The sequence below is a fragment of the Lontra canadensis genome, unplaced genomic scaffold (assembly GCF_010015895.1).
Source record: "Lontra canadensis isolate GAN:19392208 unplaced genomic scaffold, GSC_riverotter_1.0 scaffold9, whole genome shotgun sequence".
NCBI classification, from domain to species: domain Eukaryota; kingdom Metazoa; phylum Chordata; class Mammalia; order Carnivora; family Mustelidae; genus Lontra; species Lontra canadensis.
In genome coordinates, this window is record NW_022631003.1 from 36,111,574 (window position 1) to 36,135,982 (window position 24,409).

At 38.3% G+C, this 24,409-nt stretch overlaps 1 protein-coding gene across 1 annotated transcript in view; it reads left to right on the forward strand.

Annotated features, from left to right (window-relative positions):
- Positions 1-23,769, forward strand: part of RECQL (RecQ like helicase) — a 54,621-nt gene extending 30,852 nt beyond the window's left edge. The window contains exons 6-15 of the mRNA XM_032855311.1: positions 1,633-1,831; positions 9,414-9,580; positions 10,419-10,500; positions 11,451-11,599; positions 11,689-11,806; positions 12,356-12,494; positions 14,066-14,157; positions 22,213-22,432; positions 22,745-22,874; positions 23,365-23,769. Of these exons, the coding sequence (XP_032711202.1) occupies positions 1,633-1,831; positions 9,414-9,580; positions 10,419-10,500; positions 11,451-11,599; positions 11,689-11,806; positions 12,356-12,494; positions 14,066-14,157; positions 22,213-22,432; positions 22,745-22,874; positions 23,365-23,511 (1,443 nt within the window). The 3' untranslated portion in view covers positions 23,512-23,769. The remainder of the gene's footprint in view (positions 1-1,632; positions 1,832-9,413; positions 9,581-10,418; positions 10,501-11,450; positions 11,600-11,688; positions 11,807-12,355; positions 12,495-14,065; positions 14,158-22,212; positions 22,433-22,744; positions 22,875-23,364) is intronic.
- The last annotated feature ends 640 nt before the right edge of the window (positions 23,770-24,409 follow it).

The following is a 24,409-nucleotide window of genomic DNA, read 5'->3' on the forward strand; positions in this document are numbered from 1 at the left end:
AGTGATGATTTCTCATTCTGTCACTCTTATATCAGCTAGACTTTTTCTGTAAAGAACTTTTTCTTTATTAACGCTTGCAGATTATAAATTCTTTCCCTTTAACATTTCTCAGAAAAAGTTGCTTTCCTAGCATTCTCCAAAGGTGGTCTGTAAGATTTTTTTTTTTCAGTATCATAAACTTATGGACATTTAACATATTTAATAGATCTTAATCCATATTATTCTTTTTTTTTTTAAAGATTTTATTTATTTATTTGACAGAGAGATCACAAGCAGGCAGAGAGGCAGGCAGAGAGACAGGAGGAAGCAGGCTCCCTGCTGAGCAGAGAGCCCGATGCGGGGCTCGATCCCAGGACTCCGAGATCATGACCTGAGCCGAAGGCAGCGGCTTAACCCACTGAGCCACCCAGGCACCCCTCCATATTATTCTTTATTATGCTGAAGTAGCCCTGTCCTTAGGCAGTGAGCACCTCTTCATGTTGGCCCCTGAATCTTTTTTCTTCACCCCATAGTTTCTGACTCCTTGCTTGCTTTTATGAGAAGTTACTCCATGCTCATTTTGCATATTTCCTTCCAGACCTGGTGTCAGCCATATATCCAGGTAGCCATGGTTCCTTTAGTTTTCTCATCTGTTTCTGTATTTAAACTCTCATGTCCAAGCTGCTGTCTCATTCAATAGCGTGAATGTGGAGAACATTGCTTTCTACCACTGTACTTCCTTAACCCTGAAAAATAGAGTAATAATAATAGAAAATAGCTGTAAATTGCAGATAAGTAGAGGTTCATGCCACATCACTTCTGTTTGAAAAACTGGGGAGGAAAAAAGGGGAAGGATAGGTTAAGTCCAGATTTCTGTTTGCTTCCACTAGCAGTTTATAAGCTGTGAATATAGCTTCTTTTCTCAACCTTGCTTCTCCATTTACTCTGCCAGAAGTTCTGGAGAGTCAGGGCCTTTTTTTTTTTTTTTTTTGGTTAAAGATTTTATTGATTGATTTATTTATTTGATAGCGAAAGAGCGGGAGTGGTGGGGGAGGAGCAGACAGAGAGGGACAAGCAGACTCAGCACTGAGCGCATAGCTGATGGGGGTTTGATCACATGACCCTGAGATCATGACCCAAGAGTCAGGCACCCAACCGACTGAGCTACCCAAGTGCCCCAGAGTGTTTTCATTTTTATTTTTTGTTCTTTTTTTTGTCAGATGAAATTATTCTGAGCACCTGGGTGGCTCCTTCAGCTCAGGTCATGATCCTGGAGTCCTGGGATCGAGTCCCACATCAGTCTCCCTGCTCAGCAGCGAGTCTTTTTCTCCCGCTGACCTCTCTCCTCTCATGCTCTCTTTCTCATTCTCTCTCTCTCTCTCTCTCAGATAAATAAATCTTTTAAAAAAAGACACACACCCCCCAAAATGAAATTAGTCTTTTGTCGACATTTGGATACAAGTAAACATCTAAAATGCTTTTTACAGTTGACTTGAAGTTTAGTACTGGGACATAGTCTCAGTTTTAATGAACTCCGCATCTGCTAAAACAGTCCAAAGCTCTTGCTTTGAGTAACAAGCATCTTCATTTACTGGTTAGTATGCCAGTCTACAAGTTTAGTTCCATCATTGTGTCTGTTTTTGCTTTCAACAGGAGCATGTGAAATGGGTTCATGCTGAAATGGTAAATAAAAACTCCAAGCTGAAGCTAATTTATGTGACTCCAGAGAAAATCGCAAAAAGCAAAATGTTCATGTCGAGACTAGAGAAAGCCTATGAAGCGAGGAGATTTACCCGGATTGCTGTGGATGAAGTTCACTGCTGTAGCCACTGGGGACATGATTTCAGACCTGGTATGTATGATGTATCTAGAACACTCCTTGAAATTAGGGATTATTCTCTTACTCACTCACATGAAAGAAATCCCTGGTTTCATTAAACTTATTTCCTCAGCCAGTTATTACTCATTTTCTCTCGCCTTAATATAAGGGGAGTCGAGAGGCAGTCTTCAGTCTTTACTACCCCCATGGTAGCGCTTAGTCTGATTGCCTTTATCCCGTGAAATGCATGTTTCTTAGCAACATGATTCTCTCCCATGGTTAGCCATAAATGTTTAGTTACACCCAAGTTCTCTCTTGCATCCATTGAGGAATCCATATCTGCTTCAGAGCAGTGTTCTTTAACCATCAGAGTCTCCAGCATCCACTTCCAGGTCTGTACCCAACTACCACTATGGAATTACAGTGCTGTGGGATATTTTAGTAACCCTGTCTTTATTCCTCCTACCTATTCCTACAGTCCTAGCCGGAAGCAGATCACCCAGACTTGTTCTTGTGCAAAATAACCTTAAATTTTAAGAAATCCAGCTCATGATATCAATGTCATTTCTTTCTGAACTTGCTTTCACATGCATATAGCCCCCTGATATCCCCTTTAATTCCTCCTCATATTTGTCCACGACTCCAGATGCCACCTGATGGTCCCTCTCTCCTCCTTCCAGACTCTGCTGTTGCCACTTCGGTTTCTTGTGGATTGCTTGGCATTTTACCTGCCTCAGACTCTCTGCCAGACTGAGCTACTGGACCCCTCCTGGCTTCTGCTTCCCCCATTCCTGCTGTTACAGTACTAAACGCTGGCCGGAAAAAAATTGCATGGCTACATTCATTTCCACCTCAGGTCAGCTGTCATCAGATTCCACTGTGCTTTTACTTATTCCTGATGTGCCTCCTGTAAGCATTTCTCCCAGCAAGCTTTCCCTGCCTTAAACTTCCCTTTAGGTCCAACCTCCTACTGGTCCCCAGGAAATAGATGCCGACTTGTCTGGAGGTCTCCTCTTTCTCCTTCCAAACATTAGTAATCTTGTTTTTTCTTCTTAGGGTAAAAGAGATCATTTCTTGTAATGGTTACCATGACTCCTCCCACTTCATCCTTTCCTGACTTCTTAAGATCGCGCTCTGCCAAAGTCTTCGATCCTGCATCTTTTAAAAAATTTTTTAAATTTTTAAAAAAGATTTATTTAAGAGAGTGAGTGAGTGAGAGAGAGAGAGTATGAGCAAGGGGTGGGGGCAGAGGGAGAAGCAGGCTCTTCGCTGAACAGGGATCCTGATGGGGGGACTCAGTCCCAGGACCCTGGGATCATGACCTGAGCTTTTTTTTTTTTTTTCCTTAAGATTTTTATGTATTTATTTAAATTGAAAGAGGGAGAGAGTGAGTGAGCAAGTAAGTAGGAAGGGGAGGAGCAGAGGGAGAGGGATAAGCAGACTTTGCCCTGAGCCCAGAGTGGATCACTGGGCTGGATAGCACAATCCTGAGATCATGACCTGAGCTGAAATCAAGAGTCGAACACTCAACAAAGCCCCCAGGTGCCACTCCTGAATCGTGAGACTCCCTAAAAACAAAGATAGAAACTGAAATAGCCTTCGACCTTTCCCACCCTTTAGATGTTGTCCTATTTCTGCTCTTCCTTTCACTTCATCCTCTAAACTCACCATCTGTTTCTTACCTTCCTTCCCTTCTGAATTCACTGAATCACTTCTGCCTCCACCATTCTGCTCACAGGTGACTGTGGCCCCCTCACTCTTCACTGGCTTAATCTGTGAGGCTTATCTGCATTCCTCTTCCATTTCCTGTGTTCACCTCTCTCCTCAACACTTGTCCTTCCTGTGGTTACTGTGAGGGAGGCTTTGATGTGGTTCCTTTCCATTCTTACTGCCATTGTTCTCCTTCCTTTACTGCCACCCTAAATGTTAGTGTTCCCGATGGTTCTGATCTGTTTTCACCTTTTCTTATACTTCCCCAAACATCGTGGACTCGTGGACTGAAGACACAGTTCTCTACCTTCAGAATTATTTGGGGCACAGTTATTTTTTTAATTTTGATTTAAATACTTTAAGCAGTATATATACTGCCCTTTCTACTAGAGACCCCACCATATTAATCAGACTACTCCAAAGAGTTGTTATCTGTAGCTTCTGAAAATACCAGGTTTCTCACCTTTGCCCTCTATTTCCAACCTCAGTGGTCTGATCACTTAGGATGAGATCCGTTGCTTGTGTGTTACCATCACTTGCCTTGCCTCTTCAGATTAGTTGCCAGCTTTCCCATCCAAGTACTAACCAGGCCCGACCCTGCTTAGCTTCCGACATCAGACGAGATCGGGCGCGTTCAGGGTGGTATGGCCGTAGACTAGTTGCCAGCTTTCATCAGTTGTTCCTATATCTAGTCTTCTTCCTCTTTAGCTGCAATTTATATTCCTAATTGTTTATTGGAAATGTGTACCATTTAAAAAAAAATGTTTAGTTGAGACATAATTGACATACAACCTTGTATGAGTCTTAGTTGTATAACTAAAAGTTTGTACTTTTTGACACTCCCTTCACCCATTTTGCCCTCCCCCATCCCTCACCTCTGGCAATCACCAGGGTGTTCTCTGTATCTTTGAGGTTTTTTGTTTTTGTTTTTGTTTTTAGAGATTCCACATATAAGTGATATATTAGTGTTTGTCTTTCTCTGACTTACATCACTTAGCGTAATGCTCTCAGGGTTCATCTATGTTGTTGCGAGTAGCAGAATTTCCTTATTTTTAAGGCCAAATAGTATTGTATTGTGCATCTATGTGTATGTGTGTGTATATATATATATATATATATATATATATATACACACACACCATATTTTCCTTATCCGTGTATCAGTGCACATTTAGATTGTTTCCATGTGTTGGCTATTATAAATAATGCTCCAGTGAACATAGAGGTGTAGATAATGGGTTTGCTTTCCTTTGGATAAATACCCAGAAGCAGAATTGTTGGGTCATCTGGTAGTTTCATTTTAAAATTTTGAGGAACCTCCGTACTGTTTCATTTTGTTTTTTCTCTTTTTTAAAAGATTTATTTACTAATTTTAGAGAAAGAGTGCACACACTTGGACTATTGGAGGGAGGGACAGAGAGAAGAAGCAGGCTCCCCACACGGAGCCTGTCTCAGGGCTTGATCTCATGACTCTTAAGATTATGACCTGGGCTGAAATCATGAGTTGGATGCTTCACTGACTGAGCCACCCACGTGTCCAACGGTACTGTCTTCCGTAGTGGCCATACCAATTTACTTTGCTACCAACAGTGTACCGGGGTTCTCTTTTCTCCACACTTATTTCTTATATTTTTGATAACAGCCATTCTTACAAGTGTGAAGTGATATTTTGTTGTGGTTTTGATTTGCATTTCACTGATGATTAGTGATGCTGAAAACCTTTTCAGGTACCTGTTGGCTATTTGTATGTCTTCTCTAGAAAAATGTCTATCCAGATCCTTTGCCTGTTTTTCAATCGGATTTTTTGGGTTTTTTGCTATTGAGTCAAGCAAGTTCTTTGTGTAGTTTTTATGTTAACCTTTAATCAGATAGTTGTAAATATTTGCTCCTAGTCCATAGGTTTCTTTTTCATTATGTTGATGGTTTCCTTTGCCGTACAAGTGTTTTATAGTTTCATGTAGTCCCACTTAACACATTTTTGCTTTTGTTGCCTTTGCTTTTGATGTCAAATCCAGTAAATCATTGCCAAGATCAGTGTCTGGAGCTTATTCCCTATGTTTTCTCTGGTAGTGTTATGGTTCCAGGTGTTATGTTCAAGACTAACCCATTTTGAGTTGATTTGTGTATGATATAAGCTTCTAGTTTCATTCTTTTGCCATGTGGCTGTCTAATTTTCCCAATACCATTTATTGAGGAGTCTGTTGCTTATCTCCATTTTATATTCTTGATGCCTTTGTCATAAATTAATTGACGTATATGGGTGGGTTTATTTCTGGGTTTTTAATTCTGTTTTGTTGATCCATGTTTGTATTTTAACACTAATACCATACCGTTTTGATTACTATAGCTTTGTAATATGGTTTTGAAATTAGGAAGTTAGATGCTTTTAGCTTTGTTCTTTCTTAAGATTGCTTTGGCTATTGGGGTCCTTTTGTGGTTCTGTATAAATTTTAGGTTTGTGTTTCTAGTTCTGTGAAAAATGCCATTGGACTCTTGATAGGAATAGCATTGAATCTGTTGATTGCTCTGGGTATGTGGATATTTTAACAGTGTTAAGTCTTCCAGTTCATAGACACAGAATATCTTTCCATTATTTGTGTTATTTTCAGTTTCTTTTATCAGTGTCCTACAGTTTGCAAGTGTATAGGTCTTTTACTTCCTTGGTTGAATTTATTCCTTAGCATTTTATTCTTCTTGATGCAATTGTAAATGGAATTGTTTTCCTAAATTTTCTAATAGTCTGTTATTAGTATATAGAAATACAACAAAGGTGCCTGGGTGGCTCAGTCAATTAAGCACCTGCCTTCAGGTCAGGTCATGATTCTAGGGTCCTGGGATTGAGCCCCACATTTTCCTCTCTGCTCAGCTGGGAGCCTGCTTCTCCCTCCCCCTCTGTTGCTCCCTCTGCTTAATACTCTTTTTCTCTCTCTCTGTCAAATAAAATATAATTTTAAAAAAACTGATTTTTTTTGTATTCATTTTTTGTTCTGCAAATTTCTATGTGTAATTGCATGTCATCTGCAAATAGTGACAGTTTTACTTACTCTGTTTCAATTTGGATGCCTTTTATTTTTCTTGCCTAATTTCTCTGGCTAGGAGAAATGTTCAATAAAAGGAGTAAAAGTGGACATTCTTGTCTTGTTCCTGAATGGGAAGATAAGGTTGGAAGTAATAAGCTTGAGAGAAGGGTCTTTGTGGAGCTGACACTCCGACCTCAGAGGAGACACAGCTCCCTGGTGCTGGTGTCTATTAGTGGAGGCAGAGGTTGGGGGGAACCTGTGATGAAGCAGGCTCCCCAAAGCTTGGAAAAACAGCCGACTGTATTCAGCTGCTCCTTTGAAGACACAGTGCTGCTGTAGGGATGAAGAAGCCTTCTGGGGCGAGGTTCTTGAGAATACAAGCAAGCCCACAGGAAGCAAAAAGGAAGAAGCAAAACCTTTCTTCCTCCCCCCAGCCTCATACTCTGTCCTTCCACTGCCAGCTGGCAAAGCAGAAATGGAGTGTGCAGATTCCCTGCTCCAGTGCTGCAGAGCAGGGTATAGAAGGGTGGAGTTGGAGCTGAGGACAAATAACCTAATAGTGGCACATCCTGCTTGGTTTGTCCTGCTTCTGCAAGAACCAGACCATCACCAAGTCCTGTCCACTCTTCCTCTGAACCAAATGTCAAGTTTGTCCACTTCTCTTTGTCTACTGCTGTCTCTTAGATCCACTTGGGCTCCTTTCCACTGGTCTACTATAATGGCTCCTTCACTAGTCTGTGATTCTAGTCTTAACCCTTTTGTAGTTCATTCCCCACATAGCAACCAAAGTGGTCTTTTCTACATATAAATCAAACCCTGTACTTCCCCTCCTAAACTACCTGGCAGATTGTCTTTATACTTAGAATAAATTCCATATTCTTAACTGGGGTCCATAAGGCAGTATGTGTCTGTGCCCTTTGTCTCTGTCCAATTTCCTATTCTTCCTTACTCCCTCCTTATATTCCTGCTGCCCTGGGCTTACCACTAGGAGCCCTTCTCACTCTCTGATAATAACATACTTATTGGTTTACTGTGTTTTGTCTGGTTTCTTTGCTTGAATTGTTCTTCCATTTGCATAGCATCCTTGTTTTGTTCACCACTTAATCTTCAGTGCCTGGAGGCGTGCTTGGCACGAATTAATGAATCTTGGACTCTTTCCTCCCTTTCCCTTATGCTCCTTGCTCTACCTTCCCTGGGGCCCATATCCCGGTAGTCACCAGAACTTGAGGGGTTCTAGTTCTTGGGTTTCTCTTCAGCCTTTTCTTTCTGCTCTCTTCTCATTGTCATGCCTTGTTTCCTATTCTTACTGGGTTTCTGGTCTGCTGCTGCCATCTTTGAACTGATTTCCCTTTCTTTAGTCGTTTGTCTCTTCCAGCCCCTACCTTGCACTGCCACCAAAAGATGAGTCTATTTATATCCCTTATGTGCTTTAAAAATTACATAGTAACTCATTTCCTAGCTCCTCAGAATCAGTGAACCATGTTGTTCCCAGTAGTACTTAAGCCTGACTTTCTGTGCTCTTTAGTGTAATGGTATCAGTCGAGGGGTAGGCAGGGAGGCAGAGCTACTGTGAATGGCAGGTGACCAGGGATTTATTTTGGGAAGTAGACCCTGTACAATGGTGTGAGGAGTAGGGGTTGTAAAGGATGGAGAAGCAGAGAAAAATCCCTGGTTTCCTGAAGCACTGGTGTGGGAGAACAGTGGAGCTTATAGGGGAGTTCAACTGGCCTGGCTTGTGCCAGAGGGAGCCACAAAGGGAAAGCTCATGAGAGGTCTCTGGTAAAGCTCTGGGTATCTGTCAGCACTGTGGGTCTGCTGCCAAGCATCTTGTGGGGCCCGTTGATGGGCAAAGCTTACATTTGGGAAGAAGAACTGAAAGAAGACTGGAAAAAAAAGTAGGACAGGCTAGAACTGGCTGAGCACCTCTGCATCTATCCCTTATCCTATCTGCCTGGAGAGATCTTCAGAGAGTCATGGCAGCTGGTTCACTTCTACCTGCCCCACCTTGCACAAGGTCCTCTTTTGGGCCAGCTCTCACTTGGAGCCAAACAGGGAATGTGGTTCCCAGCTTCCTGGAGTTGACAGTAGATGCACCCAGCTTGACACTGTGGGTTATCCCAAAAGACCTGCTAGCTGTTGTCTGACTGTGCCATGTCATTTCATGCTGGTGTCTTTGCAGTGTATGTGTTGTGTCTCTGCCTGGTGGTTTCTTCTGCCCTTCCTAGTGAGCTTCTGCTTGTCCTTTAGGACCCAACTCAAATGTTACTTCCTTGAAACCTTCATGACTTTCCCAACAGCAACCTTCTCTGTTTTCATAGTAGTCCTCTAGCTTTACATTTAGTAGTTTCGACCATAGTTCTTTCCACTTTCTCCAAGTAGTTCAAGTACTTGAGGACAACTCTTCTAGTGATGGAAACGTTCATGACAAATATGAGCCCAGAATGGTTTCCCAAAAATAAATCCTATAAAAACTAGTGCCTTCACCAAAAGTTTTCTGATCTGAATTTGCCACACTTGGAGGATCGTGGTGGGAGAAAGGGCTTGGCTGATGGCCTCTTTTGTTAGTTGTAAGAGATTCACACACTATGGCCTGTCCCGCTGCCTCTTGAAGCCACTGGTCAGAGGTTGTGGACCAACACACAACTGACTAGAAATATTTTAGTATTCCCTCTCTTTAGCAGCGAGTTCTGCATGCCAGAACAGTGTTTCTGAAGGACCAGTTAGAAATAGCCTGCTTACTTAAAAAGGCCAGGTAGCAACTGCAGATTAGATTTTGGGAACCAGGGAAAGAAAATCCAGCAACCATTGCTTAACTGCATACTGGTAAGGTGTCATTTACTCCTTAAGGGTAGAAAGTGGGCTACTCGGTGTTTTCTCTCTTCCAGATTACAAGGCACTTGGTATCTTGAAGCGGCAATTCCCTAACACAGCACTAATGGGGTTGACTGCAACCGCGACAAGTCATGTTCTGAAGGATGCCCAGAAAATACTCTGTGTAGAAAAGTGTTTTACTTTCACAGCTTCTTTTAATCGACCGAATCTTTATTATGAGGTGTGTAACTCCTATGTCAATTTATTACTTTCATGAAGGATTGCCGCAGAAGTGACCTTTTCATTGTGTTTACTTACATGAGTAATAGTAACTCTTAAAAGTTTTTAAAATCAGGAAGTCATTATGAGCAGATCAGTAATTAATGCTTCCTTTGTGTATCTCTGTTGCTGCATAATCCTTTGCTGGGTTAAATAAAAGACATCACCTTGTGAAATTGATGCACATTCTTGTGCAGGGGTGGAGGGAAGGCATAGACTGATACCAAGGACCCTAATGACATCTTAAAGTTACTTAGAAAATAATACAACATTAATATGCCATTAAAGATTTGTCAATACTCAATTTAGATTATATAGCTTAACAGCTATTTTTTTTCCTTTCCTTCTAATCCTTTTAAAAGAATAGATAATATTTTTCTGAGTTTTCACCAAAGTTATTTATGTCATGGTTTATGTTTTTATAAAAGTAGCATCAGAAATAGGGGTCCCTGGGTGGGTCAGTCAGTTAAATATCCAACTCTTGATCTGACCTTAGGCCTTGATCTCGGTTGTGAGTTCAAACCGCATTGGACTCCACACTGGGCATGGAGCTTATTTAAAACAAAAAAACAAACAAACAAAAAAACCCCAGAAAATATAAAGGTCTTCATCTTTTACGAGTGCCTCTTCTTCCCTGGTAAATTCAAAACCAAGAATCAAGAAGAGTCAGGCAGGTTAATATAAGAATAAGAGAAAAAGCACTGTGCCCATAAAAGTATGGCACCCTGAAAATTGTTAAGTAAATAGCTACATGGATGGTGCTCATTCATTTACTTTGTAATAAGTTAGTTTTTTCTTAGATTCGGCAGAAGCCCTCCAACACGGAAGATTTTATTGAGGATATTGTAAAGCTTATTAATGGGAGATACAAAGGGCAATCAGGTAATATAAAAACAAACCATCTTTGAAGATTGAGAACTTTTGAAAAGTAATTAATATTACATTGATCTATTGATAAATTATTTGCAACCAAAAATATTAGTGCATGGCAAAAGGATACTTGATAGGATAAATTAATTTGCTTGATGATCTTAGAAATTGGGTGTGTCATTTGCTCATGGGACAGATTATAAGGGTCATAAAACTGTTTATTTTTGTTTATTTGCACCTAATTGCTTTAAATAGTGGACCTAATGATATAATGCTAATTATCAATAGTACATACTTAGTAACTATCCACTGTGTAGAAGAGAGAAGGTTAAAAAGTGATTTTCTGAAGGGATGTAATATACAGTCCTTTATAGTAAAGGGCACATTAAGGAATAAATAGTACGTATTGAATGAGTTAATGGTAGATGGAGTTGAGAGTATTTGTCTACCTGTTCCAGGATTAATGCATAGACAGGTGTTACTGCAGCACAGAGTTTGTGAAAAGTAGCATTTCAAAGCTGTTCTACAGATTTTTAGGAGATATTAATGGTGCCCTGGGTGAAAGGAGCTCCAGGGTCAAATTTGAGAAAGGCTGTAACTCTGTATCCCTCCTAGAGCTTCCCAGAGTGTATCAGTCAGCACATAAGACTTTCTGGTCAGCCCTGCAAATAGAGAAATCTGTTACCTGTGTTCAGTGCAGAGCCCCAGTCACTTGTACTTGAAACTTTTTACATCATACTTGAGAGAAAAAAGAGGTAATGGGAGCAACAACACTGGTGGCCCAGGGCTTATCTGTGCTTTAGAGCAAGCTGCTGATCAAATCTTGAATTATATGAGAAAACCATTATGTGTTCGGAACCTTGGAATTTTTCCTAAATCTTTTTCTTCCATGCATTATGTTAATCAGTATCTTAAATGTGTGTTAAAAATTATATCTAACATTTGAACATATTTTACTACAGGAATCATATATTGCTTTTCTCAGAAGGATTCTGAGCAAGTTACGGTTAGTTTACAGAAACTGGGAATTCAGGCAGGTGCGTACCATGCCAATATGGAACCAGAAGATAAGACCGACGTTCATCGGAGATGGTCAGCCAATGAAATTCAGGTTAAGTATATATCTTCAATAGAAGCCTCGTTAACATTTAAAAATATTTTAACTTGATTTAGTTAACATAAAATGTTAAAACTTTTTAGGTAGTAGTGGCCACAGTTGCATTTGGTATGGGAATTGATAAACCAGATGTGAGGTTTGTTATCCATCATTCAATGAGTAAATCTATTGAAAATTATTACCAAGAGAGTGGACGTGCAGGTATGTACAACTCCTATCCAGAAATAAATTTTAATAAAGCATTTCTAAAAAACACACTATAGATGAGGTTTAATGATTCTGTTTTTAATCTTCTTTATTAGCTAGTATTTTACAAAAATGAAGTCATTTTTGCTTTTTTAAAATTAAAAATTTTTTGCAGTTTTATACTTATTTGTACTTATGTACCTAAATGCTTATCTTGCTTGTATGGGAGCATTATGAATTGTTTGCTATGTTTGCTAAGATAATTTGAGGCCCATCTTTGCCTTCTGAAGTTTTAATTAGTGGTTTCACTAAGTTTATAACTTCAGTAACTAGATTATGCGTGTTTTTTTTTGTTATAAAGCTGATTGTTGGTAGGTCTCTTTAGTCATTTTTATCTTTTTATAATTTGAGGGCCACTGTTAAAAATTAACTTTCATTTTTCTGAAACTTCTAGACGTGATATATGTAGATCGTGAAGCATTGCAGGTGATTTTATACTTATTATTTTTGCATATTTTGATATTTTCAAGTAATTATGCAATCTCAGGATTTCTTACACTACAGGTCGAGATGACTTGAAAGCAGACTGTATTTTGTATTATGGCTTTGGAGATATATTTAGAATAAGTTCAATGGTGGTGATGGAAAATGTGGGACAACAGAAGCTTTATGAAATGGTGTCATACTGTCAAAACATAAGCAAGTAAGCCACATACCTTTTTATAACTTGTCATTTCAACATAAGCACTATATGAAATTACTTGAGTTACTTGCTCAGTAAGTAAATACACTGCTAGAAAGAATATCAAGTACAAACCTATAAAAGCAAATGTCAGTACATGAACCCACAGGATCTGCCTTAATTCAAGACGAGAGATTCTCTCTCCCTGAAAATCCTCCAAAACTATATTTTATTGGAGTTTTTTTAATTTTAAAGTAGAACAAGCATATTGAGATGCTGATTTTAATTAAAGAATAATTAACATACAATATTATATTAGTATCAGGTGTATAACATATTGAATCAGTATTCATATACATTATTAAATGGTCACCACAGTGAGTCTAGTGACCCTCTGTCAACCTACAGAGATGTTACAATATTAAGGACTATATTCCCTCTGCTGTATATTACATCCCCTGGTCATCTTTATTTTATAACTGGAAGACTGTACCTATTAATCCCCTTTACCTTATTTCATCTATCCCCCTTTTACTGAAAGTTTTGATATAAACAAGCCCAAGCCTTTTCTGTCTGGCTCTGGAATATAGTTACATGCTTTACTAATTTTGAAAAGGTATACACAGTAGGCATTTTGAGAGCTGAGCTTGGAAACAGGTACCATCTCACCAGCTGATGGGCTGATGAGATAGCTGAGAGCAGGGTTAAGTTTCTCCTTAAGAAATACATTTAAATCTATATAGGGCGGTTTTAGTTAGACCATATAGTTCCCTCATGGCTTTTTTTCAGTTTTAGTCATTTTTATACTATTATTGCTCAACCTAATAAGGACTCAAAAGTTTTGAACCGATAAGCAGTTATTGGACTGTGACAGAAAATGTCGTTTCTTTCCTATAGGTGGTGCAACAATCTAGTTAAAGAAATATGAATGTGAAAATTTCCTTAGATATCCAGTAGACTCCCAAGAAGCATCTTTTGGGTTTTAGTGTCACATACAAGAAACTATTAAAATACAAGAAACTGCTTTGCTATCAGGAAAATTCTCTTAATTTTTGCACAGTATTGAATCTTAAAGGGAATCTTAGACAACTTTTAAAAGAAGTATTTATCAAATACATATGGAAAAAACTATATATGGTAGGCAGAAGAATAGTCCCCCAGAGAATAGGGTATAACCCTGGGTTGTTTGGATGGGTCTGGTATAATCACAAGTGTCTTTAAATGTGGAAGGAACCAAGGAAGGTCAGAATGATACTTGTTGGCCTTGAAGATGGAGGAAAGAGAGGCATGAGCCAAGGAATTCATGCATTCTCTAGAAACTGGAAAGCACAAGGGAACAGGTTCTCCCTTAGAGCCTCCAGAAGAAGTCCATCCCTGCTGACACCTTCATTTTAAGCCAGAGAGACCCATGTCAGACTTCTCTAGAAATATAAGATAATTTGTGTTCTTTTAAGCCACTAAGCTTGTGGTGATGTTATGACAGCATTAGGAAACTAATATAAGTTAATAACTCTTGTGTTTTGAAATAGGGATTTACTAGGCATTTACTTACTAGGCATTTAATTAATTTGTATCTCCAAATGTGTTTGCAGGTGTCGCCGTGTTTTGATAGCTCAACATTTTGATGAAGTGTGGAATTCAGAAGCATGCAACAAAATGTGTGATAATTGTTGTAAAAACATTTGTGAGTTCACAGTTTTTCTAATGAAGTAGATTTGACTTACAGTGTTACATTAGTTTCAAGTGTACAAGTACACAGTGATTCCGTAAGTTTTTGTACTGTGCTGCCCACTAGAAGTGTAGCTACTGTCACCGTGCAATGCTGTTACAGTACCATTGACTATATATTCCTTGTGCTGTACCTTCACTCCATGACTTATTCTTTCCATAACTGTAAGCCTGTGCCTGTGCTCCCACTCCCCTTCATCCATTTTACCCATCTCCTTCACCTCCCTTTCCTCCTAGCAGACATTGGTTTGTTTTCTGTATTTGTGGGTCAGTTCTCCTTTCTGTTTATTCCTTTGTTTAGTTTCTTAAATTCTACATATAAGTGAAATCCTAAGGTATTGTCTTTGTCTGACTTATTCCCCTTAGCATAATACCTTCTGTCCATTCATATTGTTGACAAGATCTCATTCTTTTTTGTGACTGAGTAATACTGCATTGTGTATATATATACACCACAAAGACCTGTTAGCGGACACTTGGGATGCTACCATATCTTGGCTATAAACATAGTGATACATGTATCTTTTCAAATTAGTGTTTCTGTTTTTTGGGGGGTAAGTACTTGGTAGGGGAATTGCTGGATCATGTGGTAGTTGTTTTTAATTTTTTGAGGAACCTCCTTACTGTCTTCCACAGTGGCTGCATCAGTTTGTATTGCCGCCAACAGTGTGCAAGGGTTCCATTTTGTCCACATCCTCACCGACACTTGTTTCTTGTGTGTTTTTGATTCTAGCCGTTGTTACAGGTGTGAGGCAATAATCTCACTGTGGTTTTGATTTGCATTTCCCTAATGATTAGTGATGGTGAGCATCTTTTCATGTGTTTCTTGGCTGTTGGTAGGTTTTATTTGGGAAAATATCTCTTCAGGTCTTCTGCCTATTTTTAATTGTAATATTATTATTATTATTATTATTTGGTTTTGAGTTGTATAAGTTCTTTATATATCTTGGATACTAACCCTTTATCAGATATGTCATTTGCAAATGTCTTCTCTCATTCAGTAGATTGTCTTTTAGTTTTGTTGTTGGTTTTCTTCACTGTGCAAAAGCTTTATGGTTTCCTCTGATCCCAGTAATTTATTTCTGCTTTTGTTTCCCTTGCATGGGGAGATAGAGTCAGAAAAATGTTGCTATGGCCGATGTCAGAGAAATTACTGCCTATGTTCTCTTTTATGATTATAGACCTTACATTTTATGGTTACAGGTCTTACATTTAGGTATCTAATCCATTTTGAATTTGTTTTTGTATATGGGAAGAAAGTGGTCCAGGTTTCCCGACACCATTTAATGAAGAGAGTATCTTTTTCTGTATATTCTTCCATCCTTTGTCATAGATTGACCAGATACTAAGTGTGGGTTTATTTCTGGGCTATTCTTTTTTCCATTGATCTGTGTTTATTTTTGTGCCAGTACCATATTGTTTTATTACTGGTTTGTAGTATATCTTGAAATCTGGGATTTAAACTAGCTTTGTTTTTTCCTCATGATTTCTTTGAGGTCTTTTGTGGTCCCATACAAATTTTGAGATTATTTGTTCTACTACTGTGAAAAGTGGTGTTGGTATTTTGATAGAGATTATATTGAATTTGTAGATTGCGTAGTAGGCATTTTACCAGTATTCTTCTAGTCCATGAGCATTGAATATCTTTTCATCTGTGTAATCTTCAGTTTCTTTCATCAGGGTTTTACAGTTTTCAGAGTATAGGTTCTCTTGCTTCCTTGGTTAAGTTTATTCCTGGGTATTTTATTATGTTTGTTGCAATTATAAATGGAATGGTCTCTATCTTTCTGCTACTTCGTTATTAGTGTATAAAAATGTAACTGATTTCTATGTATTAATTTTGTATCCTGCATCTTACTGAATTCATTTATTCTAATAGTTTAGTGGAGTCTTTTAAGTTTTTCCATATATAGTATCATGTCACCTACAAATAGTGATATTTTAACTTCTTCCTTACCAATATGTGTTTATTTCTTTTTCTTGCTGTGGCTAGGACTTCCAGTATTATGTTGAGTAAAAGTGGACATCCTTGTCTTGCTCCTGACTCTGGAGAAAAAGCTGTTTTTCACCACTGAGTGTAATGTGAGCTCTAGATTCTTCATGTATGGCCTTTATTATGTTGAAGTACATTCTTTCTACACCTATGGAGTTTTTATCATGAACAGATGTTGAATTTTGTCAGATGCTTTTCCTGCATCTATTCAGATGATACATGGCTTTTATTCTACCTCTTGGAAATGAGTATCACATTGATTGATTTGCAAATATTGAAACATTGGTGTATCCTGGGAATAAATACCACTTCATTCTGGTGAATGATCCTTTTAATGTGTTGTTGAATGTGATTTGCTAATACTTTTTTGAGAAATTTTGCATCTATATGCATAGGTTATATTGGCCTGTAACTTTCTTTTTGTGTGTTGTCTTTGGTTTGGTATCAGTGTAATTACGGTCTCATGAAATGTATTTGGAAGCTTTCCTTTTTCTGTTTTTTGGTACAGTTTGTGGAGATACATGTTTGGTAGAATTCATCTGTGAACCCATCTGGTCTTGGATCTTTGTTCGTTGGTAGTTTTTTGATTATCACTTTTGCATATTGTTACTGGTACTTTGTCTATTCATACTTTGTTTTTTCCTGATTCAGTTTCAGAAAATCATGTCTCTAGCAATTTACCCATTTCTTCTAGGTTGTCCAGTTTGTTAGCATCTGATTTTTCATAATATTCTCTGACAGTCCTTTGTATTTCTGTGGTGTCAGTTTTTACTTTGCTTTCATTTCTGATTTTATATGGGTCCTCTTGCTTTTTCTTGAAAATGTGTGGGTAAAGGTTTATCAATTTCATTTACCATTTCAGAGATCCAGCTTTTAGTTTCCTCAGTCTTTTCTTTTTTTTAGTGTCTATTTCATTTCTTTCTGCTTTGATTTTCATTATTTCCTTCCTCTACTTACCTTGGGTTTTGTTCTTTTTCTAGCTCCTTTAGGTATAAGGTTAGATTGTTTATTGAAGATTTTTCTTGAGTTAGTCTGGTATCAATAATAAATTTCCCTCTTAAAACAAAACAAAACAAACAGCGGCTTTTGCTGTGTCCCAAAGATGATTTTTTTATTTCAAATTTATTTTGACTTCTAGTTTACAGACATCCCCAGAGATTTTAGACAGTTGTGTTTGCATTTTTATTGTCCCCATGTATTTTTTTAAAGTCCTTATCTGTTGACACATTCATTGCATAGCAGCATTTAGCCTCCACTTATTTGTGTGTTTCCTAGATTTTTCCTGTGATTGATTTCTAGTTTCATAGTGTTATAGTTGGAAAAGTTGAATGAGGATTTCCATGGTCTTAAATTTATTGGGACTTACTTTGTTCTTTAATGTGTTAGGTCCCAGAGAATGCTCCATGTACACTTGAAAATAATGTGTAATCTGCTCTTTTTGGATAGAATGTTCTATATGTATTATGTCCAGCTAATCTAATGTGTCATTCAAAGACAGTTTCCTTGTTGACCTGCCTGGATGATCTATCCATTGATATAAGTGGTGTGTTAATGTTCCTTTTTGTTATTGTATTATTGTCAGTTTCTCTCTTTGGTTATATTTATGTATTTACATGCTCCTATGTTGGGTGCATAAATATTTGCATTTCTTATATCTTCTTGTTGGATTGATTCCTTTCTGTTACAGTCCTTGTTTTTTTAAGGTCTGTTTTGTCTGATTGATGTACTGCTACTTGGCTTTTCTTTTTGCTTCCATTTTGCCTATGTTTTTCCATCCCTTCACTTTTAATCTGTATGTGTCTAGGTCTGAAGTAAGTCTCTTATAGGCAGCACATAGATGAGTCTTTTTTTTTTAAGATTTTATTTATATATTTGAAAGAGAGTGAGAGAGAGCAGCAGCAGATGGAGAGGGAGAAGCAGACTCCCCACTGAGCAGGGAGCTGGATGTGGGGCTCAGTCTCGGGACCCTGGGATCAAGACCTAGGTGGAAGGCAGATTCTTAATCAACTGAGCCACCCAGGCACCCTGAGTCTTATTTTTTTAATTAATTCCAGCATCCTATATTTTTTGAGTGGAACATTTAAACCATTTACATTTAAAGTAATTATTGATAGCTGTGCGTTTATTGCCACTTTGTTGATTGTTTTCTGGTTGTTTTTGTAGTTTTCTTGCTTTCTTTGTGATTGATGACTTTCTGTGGTGTTATGTTTGGCTTTCTGTCGTTACTTTTTTTCCCCACATTTAAGTTTGCCTTTTTATTTTTAAAAAATTTTTAAAAAGTAATCTTTATGCCCAGTTTGGGGCTCAGACTCACAATCCTGAGATCGAAAGTTGCATCCTCCACTGACAAGCCAACCGTAGCCCCTGTTTTTTAAAATGTCTTATTTCTTTTCATTTATTTGAGTTAATGCAACGTTATATTGGTTTCAGATGTACAACATAGTGATTCAGCAACTCTGTAAGTTATGCTCTGCCCATCGCAAGTGTAGCTACCATCTGTCACCATGCAACACTGTTACAGTACCACTGATTATATTCTGTATACTGTATTTTTTCCCCTTTATTTTACCTATTACATGTGTTGGGTTTATGGTTACTATGAGCTTCATATATAACATTCTAAGTACAAAGCAGTGTATATTAGATGATGGTCATTTAAACTTGAACGCATTTTGAAAGAAATTCTTTTTCACACCCCCTCCATGGTTTATGTATATGCTGCCATGTTTTATTTATTTATTTTTTTAAAGATTTTATTTATTTATTTGACAGAGATCACAAGTAGGCAGAGAGGCAGATGGGGGGTGGGGGGCGGAGAGGCAAGCTTCCCACCAAGCAGAGAGCCCCATGTGGGGCTCAATCACAGGATCCTGGGACCATGACCTGAGCCAAAGGCAGAGGTTTTAACCCACTGAGCCACCCAGGCGCCCCTATCTTTTTAATGGTAATTTCCTTAAATCTAATTGTGGCTTTTTCTTTTCCACTTAAAGTAGTCCCTTTAGCATTTCTCATAAGGCCAGTTTAGTGATGGTGAACTCCTTGATGTTTTGTTTGTGAACTCTCTCTCTTCTTCAATTCTGAATGATAGTCTTGCTAGGTATTCTTTTTTATTCTTTTTTTTTTCTTTTTTTAAAGACTTTATTTATTTGACAGAGAGCGATCACAAGTGGGCAGAGAGGCAGGCAGAGAGAGAGAGAGATTGGAGGAAGCAGGCTCCCTGCAGAGCAGAGAGCCCGATGCGGGACTCGATCCCAGGACCCTGAGATCATGACCTGAGCTGAAGGCAGAGGCTTAAGCACTGAGCCATACAGGTGCCCCGCTAGGTATTCTTGATTGTAGGTTTTTTCCCTGTCAGCACTATGAATGTATCATGCCACACTTTTTTGTCCTGCAAAGTTTCTGCCAAAAAATCAGCCAGTAGTCTTATGTGGTTGTTCTTGTAGGTAATTTTTTGTTTTTTACTTTTACAATTTTCTCTTTAACCTCTGACATTTTAATTTTGTGGTGTGGACCTTCTTGAGTTCATTTTGTTAAGGGGCTCTATGTGCTTCCTGAATCTGGATGTCTGTTTTCTTCCTTAGGGAAGTTTTCAGTTATTTCTTCAAATTTCTGCCCCTTTATTCTCTTTCTGGGACCCTTATAATATGAATGTTCACTTGATATTATCTGACAAATCCCTTAACATCCTCATTTTGAAAAATTATTATTCCTGGTCAGCCTGGATGCTATCCATTAATCCATCTTCCAGATCATTGATCTGTTCTTCTGCATCCATTAATCAACTGTTGAGTCCCTCTAATGTATTTTTTATTTCAGTTGTTGTACTATTCAGCTCTGGTTCTTTGTATTTTCCAGCTCTTTGTTGAAGTTTTTAGAGTTTTTTTATTCTTCAGTCCAGGAAGCATTTTTAAGATCATTAAGTCTTTGTCAGGCATATTATTTCCATTTCATTAAGTTCTTTTTTTGAGATTTTGTCTTTTTCAATTTGGAGCATATTCCCTTGTTTCCCCATTTTTGCATGACTTTGTATTTGTTTCCATAAATTAGCCAGTAATTGCTACTTATCCCAAATTTGAAGGAATGGTCTTGGTTTGTAGTTGTCCTGTGTATGTAGATAGTATAGGCCTGGTGAGTTTTGTTGATGGACTACAGCTGTGGCTGGCATGGGCTGGAGGTTGCAGGGGACTCTGTAGTGGGGTCGCCTTGGTGGGATGGTTGGAATTTAAGTGGGTGTGGGCTGGAGCATTCCTGAGTCTCTATGCATAGGGTGCCCTGGCGGCGTGGCTGAAACTAAAGTGGGTGTAAATTAGGTTATTCTTGCATGCACAGAAGGTGCCCTGGTGAGGGCAGGTAGAGCTGTGTTGTGTTGTTGGCTGGGGAGGTCCCTGGGTGCTTTGTCCAGTGGATGACCTGGCAGGTCAGCTGTAGCTGTAAGGGTGTGGGCTGGGGCATTCATAAGGCTCTCTGCACAGATGGTGCCCTGGAAGGACAGCTGAAGTGAGTTCAAGCCAGGTTGTCCTGGCAGGGCAGCTAGGGATTTCCCTAGAAAGCTGTCTGAAGCCAAAGTGGTACAGGCCCGGAGCTGTCCTTGTGGGACAGCTGGGGTTGGTGTGGGTTGGGGGCCCAGGACTCACTGAGGTGGTAGGCTGGTTAGGACACCTGGACCCTGCTCCCATCTATGCTGTCAGGGTGATGAGGGAACGTAAACTGTGGCATTCACTCCCACCCAGAGACCATTGCAACAGCTCCCTTGCCAGTTAGCAGGGTTCAATGGCTAGTTCCTTTATATTCTGGTTGCTCTTTTAAGCCATGGCTTTTATTTTCTGTGGCCCACAGTAGACATATCTTACTCCTGGTACCTCATTAAACTATTCTCTGCACTGCAGCCTGCAGCATCAGAGGTGAGACTTTGTTACCACGTCTCAATCTCTCTTGCTGTTCTCTGGGTGGTCTGTCTTGTATGGAAGCTGTTCAGTCAGCCCTGTTGTTTTTCAGGAGGAATTGCCTATAAATAGATTTGGTGTGCTGGTTGAGGAGAGTTCAGGATCTTCCTGTGTCACCATCTTGGACTAGAATACTCCCTAGTTCATTGTTCTTTAAACTTAACAGGCTAATATATATAGCTAGGACTACAGGAGGGCAATAGTAGGCCCCAAAATGGATTAAGTAAGCTGTGAATAGCATTTTCTAGATTTAAAAGTAATAAAAGTTTTAAAGCAAAGGTAAATAAAAGGAAAAGTGCTGTGTGGATATACATATCTTACATTGTTATATTATAGGCATGTTAAATTATTAAGAAGTGAAGGAAGATTTAAATTCTGAGTGGTATAATGCTATTATAAGAAAAGGCTACTCACTGATTGGGAAGAGAAATTTAATACAAAGGAGAGATTATGGTCAATCATTTCTGATCTAGATAATGGCTAACCATTCAGACACTAATTTAGCAGTGTTTTGGTGCTGTATTTTAACTTTTTTCATCCTGTGTTGTGTCTGAAGAGTTGGACTAACCAGTTCCCTCATGGTTTTGATGTCTTGGGTGAAGGTCAATGTAATTTTTAGAGAAACTTGTATGAGAGTTGATTATTTTATATATATATATATAAAATAAAACAAAGTACTAGAATCAATAATTAGGAATCTGACCAGGACATTCTGTCTCTAAATCAGAGTACAGAGGAAGCCATAGTTTTCAAAATATTGCTTAATGAGCACAAACTGAGTAAATACAAAAAAAAGACTGATTTTCTTACAAATCTGTCATGTCTGGCACACACTCTGGTTCATAGAGCATACCCAAGGCCTTCTGGTGACCAGCTTATTTCCTTTAGATCACTGCAAATTCAATAATGTCTTACAGAGACTATAACTTAGTTTGGTGACAGACTTAAGGATTAGCCTAGTTCTAATGCACAATGAAACAGTTAGGGTGGCTGATGCTGATGACTCATTTTAAACCGCTTCGACTAGCCTGTGCTTGCTCTAATTTCTAAATCCCAGTTGCTGGTCTCATTATAGCATGTGAAAGGAAGAATGTCACAGCACACTGCAGAGATCTAATCAAGATCCTGAAGCAGGCAGAGGACCTGAATGAAAAGCTCACACCATTGAAACTGATTGATTCTTGGATGGGAAAGGGTGCAGCAAAATTGAGAGTGGCAGGTGTTGTTCCTCCCAAACTTCCTCGTGAAGACCTGGAGAAAATTATTGCACACTTTCTTCTACAGCAGTATCTTAAGTATATACAAATCCATTTCTTGTCCTTTGATGTTGTCTTTATGATTGTTTCTCATAACTGCAACAGAATAAGTAGTTTTCCGGTTGTTTCATGTAAAACTGTTAAATGCCATATAAAATTTACTTAATAAAATCCAACTTTAACTGATCACTGCCAAGTAAAAAAAAAGGCAGTTTATAGAAAGTATTTGTTTTGTGCAAGTTTCATTCCCTATCAGTGTATTAAAATCATTCCATTTATGGTTTTTTTTAATTTGTTTTTTTTATAATTTCTGAAAACTTTTTTCTGATTTTTGGCCTTTATTTTCCACAGAGAAGACTACAGTTTTACAGCATATGCTACCATTTCATATTTGAAAATAGGACCTAAAGCTAATCTTCTGAACAATGAGGCACATGTCATAACCATGCAAGTAAAGAAGCCCACAGAATGCTGTTTCAGGGTAACTGCCTGTTAATTTCTACATACTGAAAAAAACACAGCAGAGCTTAAGGGATACAGTTCTGGGTCCAGTGGAACACAAGAAGAGAGAGGCAGTTTTCTTCTTAGCATGGAAGAGAGAAAACATACCTTTGCTTTCTGTAGAGCTATTAATAATTTAAACTAGTCTACCTTTTAATATAGTCTAGACTTTTCAACCCTTTAGAATGTGAAAAATCCATTTTAGTGTTGTCTAATTTGCAATATACTCTACCCTGGTTGATCAATGCTGGTTGAGAAGTTGGCCTATGCAGCAGAGGTCGAGAACCGATGACTCACATATTAAATAACTCTCAAGCCTGCAAAAGCATGCCACGTACCACTGTGTCTCTGACAGCATATCCCTTCAGGATAGGGCTCGTATGAAGGACCAGTGAATGGGTTTATTAATCTGGAAAGAAAATGGAACAGCTGAGTTTTGACCAGAGTGTTTTCTTCGTTTTTATTTGTAGATGGAATCACCTCAAACTTGTCATTCTTTTGAAGGAGCTGATAAAAAAAGGGAAGAAAAAAATTCAAGTAACTTCCAGAAGTCTGCAAACATGCTTCAGCAGTCTAAGCATACAGGGACTAAAAAGAGAAAAATTGATGATGCATGAATGTTTCTAAATTTTCCAAGAAAACGGTTTATGCATGCATACAACAGTATTTTGTAGTTAAAAGTTTAAGACAATTTTATTAATATTTTATACATATGGAACTTATATCCAAAGTATTAAAGACCTGGAAATTCAAGATCATGAATTATGTAAATTTACAGTATGGAGAAAAATAATTTTAATGCAAAATATTTAAGAAGTGAGTTGGGGGAAATTGGAGGGGGCACAAACCATGAGAGACTGTGGACTCTAAGAAACAAACTGGGTTTTGGAGGGGAGGAGAGTGGGGAGTTGGGAGGGCCTGGTGGTGGGTATTAAGGAGGGCACGTATTGCATGGAGCATTGGATGTGGTGCATAAACAATGAATTTTGGAACACTGAAAAAAAATTAAATTAAAAAAATAAAATTAGATTCTCCCTCTCAAAAAAAGAATGAGTTCACATATCTTAAATCCTTTATCCCTTGACATACCTTCTGATAGCAGTGTTATATGGAATATTTTACATAGGCCTATCACAGAAAGGGAGTGATTTCAGCTCCTAACAGCTGTAGAATCCAAATGTAAAAGGAATAAGTTATCAATACAAGTGATATTAGCAAGGAAGCTATTGCTATATCTCTTAAGTAAAACAAAACAACAAGCCTCTTGAAACCATATAACCCTTTCTGTCATAACTAAAGAATGAGGCGGGCATATCAGACCAAGATGTTGGCTAAGTACATAATAACCTAGCTAAATCTGCTCCAAGGCTAAATCAGAAGTAACTTATATCCTTACATATAAAGTAGTCAATTTTGTGTTGGAAAAAGTAACTGTAAATTATGTGATCTTTGCAATTTTATTTATATTTTAATACTTTCCCACTGAAATCATTATCACTTTTGTATTCTTCATTA